Source organism: Borostomias antarcticus (genome assembly GCF_949987555.1).
Source record: "Borostomias antarcticus genome assembly, contig: scaffold_201, whole genome shotgun sequence".
Classification (NCBI taxonomy): Eukaryota; Metazoa; Chordata; class Actinopteri; order Stomiiformes; family Stomiidae; genus Borostomias; species Borostomias antarcticus.
In genome coordinates, this window is record NW_028175650.1 from 148,559 (window position 1) to 154,807 (window position 6,249).

A 6,249-nucleotide genomic window follows, 5' to 3' on the forward strand; every position below is an offset into this window, starting at 1 on the left:
CCCATGAGGCAGTCATTAGAGGCCAGTACCCAGCCCCAGAGGAGACTCTCCAGTTCCTGGCTGCCCTGAGACTACAATACCTCCTCGGGGACTACAACTCCCAGTCCGCCATGCCTGAGATGTCTCAGATGTTCCCCATGGCCCGGCTGCGCGCCCGCATCCAAAACTCGGCGAAGACCTTCGCGCCGGGCACGGGCTCTGTGGCGGAACGCTCCGGAACCGCGGAGAAGAAGCGCTCCAGCTTCCTGGAGGGGACGCTGAGGAGGAGCTTCCGCAGCGGGTCGCTGAGTCGGCAGAAGCTGGAGGAGGAGAACACGCTGGAGGGGTGGATGAGGGAGGAGATCGCCGCGGCCCGGGCCAGCCTGCTGGACAAGTGGAAGAAGCTGCAGGGGATGAGCCAGGAGCAGGCGATGGTCAAATACATGGCCCTGGTCAAAGAGTGGCCCGGCTACGGCTCCACACTCTTCAACGTGGAGGTGAGAGTTCTGTCCGTCCCATCCACTACCCTGATTCTGTGGTGAGGGAAAAAACGCTTTTAATATGACATTTGTCATGGGGGCCTTTCATATTCTGGTCCTCAGTGGGTATGAGGTAAATGTTTCAAGAAGATTTCCTGATCATTGACCTGGAACCACAACACATGCATACATCCCCTCTTCCTGTGTCCTGTTGTCCAGTGTCGGGACGGAAGCTTCCCTCTGGAGCTGTGGCTGGGAGTGAGCAAGGAGGCCATCTCGGTCTACAAGCGCGGCGAGCCCTGGCCCCTGGAGGTGTTCCCCTACGAGCTCATCCTCTCCTTCGGGGCCCCGCTGGCAAACGCCTACAAGATGACCGTGGAGGGCCGGGAACTGCTGTTTGAAACCAGTCTGGTATGTAGATGCTGAGAATCCCTCCGTTTTGGGAATGTTTAGTATCCAGTCACGTAGAAAATGTAACAGTATTTAGACGTCATTCACTCCTGAGTTAGAGGGCTTTCCCGCCATTTGGTAACACAGGCTGAGAAAACATCTGATTTGATGGCTTTTATACACAGTCGCAATGTGTTATGAATGGAGCTTGTATTGTGGGGTCTGTGGTTGAATGCGCATCATTGAGAGTGTCCACGTCTCTGAGCTGAGACAGTAAGAACCGTCAAGTCCTGACCCTTGTCTGCTCTGTCCCCTAGGTTATGGACATCGCCAAGCTGATGAAAGCTTACATCAGCATGATCGTCAAGAAACGTTACAGCAACTCCCAGTCCGTCAGCAGCCACGGCAGCCAATGCAGTGCCTGGTGAGGCCTTTGCCCCCTGACCCATTCAACCTTTAACCTTTGGTCACCCGCCGACGGCCTGGAGAGGTCGAGAGCGGCCAGCGATCGCCCTGCCAAGACAGCCAGCCTCGTTTTGGAGAAATGCTTTGGGACTCTTTGGGCTGGACAAGGAAACGCATATAACACAGCTCTTACTGTAGCGCTAACCAGCTTGCACTGTCTTTCTGATGCCGTGCTAACGCTTCGTTACGGGGAAGGCGTCCCATTCGATGTCACCGAGGCAGTTCCTGTACGTGTTGAGGAAGGTGAGCAGACAGTCAGAATGTAAAAAGGCAGCATGGATGGAGAGACCACAGGAGACCGCTGTTGTATTTGAACGGGTCAAGCTTCATTTAGACCCACTCCTTTGCCTAGGAAAACTCTGGGACTGCTAACTGGTGATCCTTACTATCTTTGGCGTTACCAAAATATGTAAATATATTCAACTCAGTAGTCAAAAGCATTTCAAGTTCTGTCTTTGAATGCGATGGCGTGTGTTTGTTTGAAGAGGACTTTGCCAGAGACATCGATGTCACACAAGTGCCTGGTTATGAAAACGAACGCAAACCTTTGCTAGAGCAACTTCATACGCTGTTGTACTTCTGGAAAAATAAATATTAAGACAGTAAGAACGGTTCCAGGTTCGTGACACTCTTTGGCAAAGTTGTAGTAGATTCAGAAGGTGCTTTATGTATTTCCCTCAACCGACGGTCTTGTAACGTTCCTGCAACGTCGTTTCAACGACCCACAGCATTTCACTGAGCTCCGCGGGCGGCAGCTCCTCCCAAAGATACGCAGGACTTCTCTAACGCCGTGCCTTCATGTATATTGTGTACACTTGTTCTTTTTGACCTGTTTTGACTCTTAAATGTGCAATGTTATATATATATTATATATATATGAATATAATCAAGTGTCTGTATATTTGATAAATCTCTGCTTTCTCTTTCCTGGATTATGACTACACAGCGATACTGACGAGATAACCTTGTTATTCTCCTCCCAAGTCAGTTTCAAAGCTGACGTTGGAAGTAACATCAGCGATATACAATACTGCTCTCGATGTATCTTTTTTATTCCATTTGTATTAGCTGTGTGATGTATTAAAAATAATGTTTCTAACAATAAATGCATCCATATTTATTGGAGATGTGAGTTATTGTCTGGGGCGTATACGGATCAGAGCTAAAGAGTGAACATTAACTGCTACTGTGAAGAGAGACATCCACTCTCACTTCACAACCCGGCCCAAAAACAACCCCTAGCTCATATCCTTCTTACAGCCGGCTCTAACAGAACTATGGCTGTCATGTCAGGGAAGGTTGAGGGAGGTGGTGAATATGACACACTCCTACCTTCTAACCAGGTCCAGTGGATGCCCCACTGTCGCCCGCAGACCACCCTGAGTTCGATAAATACCCCTGTGTCAGCTGTGGATGTCGTAGCATTTAGTTAACACACACACACACGTACACACAGACATACACCAGCCCACGTCCGGCTTTAGGCCTGGGCCATAGCAAACACACACCAGTATTTGCCATGTCTCTCCACAACTCCTCCACAAACTCCTGCAGAGCTGGATGCTGATGTCACATGCTGTGACTTCTGGGGGGGCATTATAACTATTATAACTTGGGGAGTATTAAAACTATTATAATTATTATCATAACTATGCTAAACTTCCCCTATATCTTAACTGACAGTCCGCTCTGTACATTGTTATGGAGGCCCGGTATGATGATGATGGTGTTAGGGGGCGGGCTCGGAGCACGTCACCAGCGCTCTCCGTGCGCTCCGACCTGCCGTCTACCTCAGCGCGCTCCACTAGGACGTTGGCTAGGCAACGGCACACCTGGGCTCAATCCCCAATCAGCACACCTGAGACTGACGAGCAGCAACCCCTACAAAAGCCTCGTTGACCAGCCTGCCGGTGCCAGAACGTGGTCACCTACCCGGTTTGTCTCCAGCCTTTTTTTCTTGCCTGATCATTTTCCTGCCGTGTTTTGTGTCTCATCCTCGTCTGTGTTGTTTTCCTAAGGACCCCCAACTCATACAGTATGTCTCCTCTCGTCTCTCCCCGGAACCCCTGCCCCTCCCGTGCCTACCTGAAACCCCTGCCCCTCCCGTTGTCTCCCTGGAACCCCTGCCCCTCCCATGCCTACCTGGAACCCCTGCCCCTCCCATGCCTACCTGGAACCCCTGCCCATCCCGTTGTCTCCCTGGAGCCCCTGCCCCTCCCATGCCTACCTGGAACCCCTGCCCCTCCCATGCCTACCTGGAACCCCTGCCCCTCCCGTTGTCTCCCTGGAACCCCTGCCCCTCCCATGCCTAAAAACATACATCAATATACAGAAAAATCAAAATACAGTGGCAATATACAATACGATACAATAGTAATACATAATAAACATACTGCACCACGCCTGGTTACTCAAATCTACTCACAGCCTAACACTGCACCCACACATCATTACGTGCAATGTCCTTCTGTATAGTTGCTCGCTGGCTTTTCACCAGTGCCTCAAACATCCTTTCTGAGCGAGGGACCACATCAGCTGTCAGTGGCCTACTGTTGTGTCACTAGGCACACCTTGCACCAAAAATACAACTTCTCCATTTCCAACATACATTTCCTTCTTTCTCTTCCTCCCTCAAGTCGTTCTACTAACATTCTCTTGTACTTTGCAGAACATTTAAAACAAAATGCAGGAAAAATAAAATACAGGAATAAAAGTTACAGTGCAGTGTATTAATAAATAATTATTTGATTTAATAAAAAGCGGCAGCAAAAAGAAGTCTTCAATTATAAAATTAAAGATAAATACAATCATTAAAACACTTGTTCTAAACGTGTCCTCCTGTACCAGTGGTATTGTGGTTGCAGTCTTCCTGCGTGGTTCCTAAAGTGTTTTTTTGTCTTCCTGTGCAGTTCCCAAAGCTCAATACACCAACATGTGTGCTACAAAAGTCAACTTTACAGTAAATTATACTATAGACTTAAGTATTATAAAATATAAATATTATCTCCACTCATGACACTGAAGCAGCAAACCCTAGAGCTGCTCTGAAAGCATCTCTAATATGAGACACACACACACACACACACACACACACACACACAGCTACCACTTTGTCATGTCCGCCTGCTCCTAACACACAGCCTGCTGCTCCTAACAGTCAATCATGAGGCTGTAACTCTACGCATGACACATGGTCAAGAGGTTGTTGTTCCACTAAACGTGAGAATGTAGCCTGGTCCCAGCCCCTGAATAGCACTCCCATTTCAGGGCGTGGAAAGGCTCTCGTTCAGGGTGGTTTCTCAGGTGGAATTCCAACCAGGCCAATCAGCATCCTTTGAATGTGATGACGGAGTTAAACTGTGCAATGTGGTTGGTCAGGGCAGTGGTCTTTAAACTATTTTCGATAATGTACCCCCTTTGAAATATTGTGTCAGCCAAGTACCCCTAAAAGCCTTTAAAGAGGAACACTACAGCACCATCAGTGTCATGTGTAATGTAATCAGTGAAATGAAATTTAGGCTAACATTTGACATTGGACACATTTTTGTCTAGCATAATCTGGGCCAATACAACAGCAGCTGGAAGTAACAGGCCTTTGTCATAGAAATTATAGTTTCATCATCTCCTTTTGTAATTCACCACCTCCCTCAACTTTTCACATAGCTGTGCTAACCTAATTCATGACAGGATGACCTCCAGGAGGTCCACACACCTAGAAATCTGTCTACTCCAGAATAACCATCCTTTGTCCCTTTGTCTCCAAGAAATTACCGCCTTTTCTCATGTCACGTGTCTGTATTCTCGACCACGCCTGCCATTTCATATGACGTACAATGGGTTAGCCAATCACATCCTCAAAGCGCCATACCTGTGTTTTGCTTGAATATAAAGGCTGCGCTGACCAAGAGGCGGCACTTCTTTGGGATACCACTCATGTGCATCGTCTGGAAGTCCTTGCACTCGTATGTTTTCTCAATAAACCAGACTTAACCTGTTTGAGCGAATCTTGGTAAATCCTTTTGGACTAGATCAGTTAAAATCCATTACACCTTCAGCTGTGGTGAAGGGCTTTCTGGCTTTAGCTACAAGCAAAGACACCGCATAGAAGCCTCAAGCGCTTTAGCTGATGTTGTGGACACTATTGAATACAAAATGTGGTTTATCCAACTTACATTAAAAAATACATTTAAATATTTTTAGTGAACCTATTATAGTATATAAAAAAAAAAAAAAATTTTTTTTTAAGTGTCTCACGTACCCCCTGCGGGGCTCCAGGGTACCCCTGCGTCCCCCCATGTGAGAACCACTGGGTCAGGGGGTGAAATCATCACTGAGGACGCCCTCTTCTGCAACGCCCATCTCAGAAAACACACTTTCAGACTGAGTAACCAAGTTAAGTGAAATGTCAGTCTGGGTGTCAGGCTGATTAGAATGGGCAGCGTGTGATCCTAAGGGACTGTGACCGTGGTGTCATGGTTGGTGCCAGACCTGGTGGTTCTAGTGTCTGAGACCTGGTGGTTCTAGCGTCTCTGACGTGGTGGTTCTAGTGTCTGAGACGTGGTGGTTCTAGTGTCTGAGACGTGGTGGTTCTAGTGTCTGAGACGTGGTGGTTCTAGCGTCTCTGACGTGGTGGTTCTAGCATCTCAGACGTGGTGGTTCTAGTGTCTCAGACCTGGTGGTTCTAGCGTCTCAGACGTGGTGGTTCTAGCGTCTCTGACGTGGTGGTTCTAGCATCTCAGACGTGGTGGTTCTAGTGTCTCAGACGTGGTGGTTCTAGTGTCTGAGACGTGGTGGTTCTAGCGTCTCATACGTGGTGGTTCTAGCGTCTCAGACGTGGTGGTTCTAGTGTCTCAGACGTGGTGGTTCTAGCATCTCAGACGTGGTGGTTCTAGTGTCTCCACCATGATAATAGATTTATGATTGACGGTTTGAATGA

At 48.1% G+C, this 6,249-nt stretch overlaps 1 protein-coding gene across 1 annotated transcript; it reads left to right on the plus strand.

The window, feature by feature from the left end:
* The first annotated feature begins 325 nt into the window (after positions 1-325).
* LOC311329417 (unconventional myosin-X-like) lies at positions 326-2,054 on the plus strand. Its single transcript, XM_084463269.1, has 3 exons — positions 326-476; positions 678-869; positions 1,166-2,054. The coding sequence occupies exons 1-3, from the start codon at positions 330-332 to the stop codon at positions 1,274-1,276; spliced, it is 450 nt and encodes a 149-aa protein (XP_084319395.1). The 5' UTR covers positions 326-329; the 3' UTR covers positions 1,277-2,054.
* Positions 2,055-6,249: the final 4,195 nt, after the last annotated feature.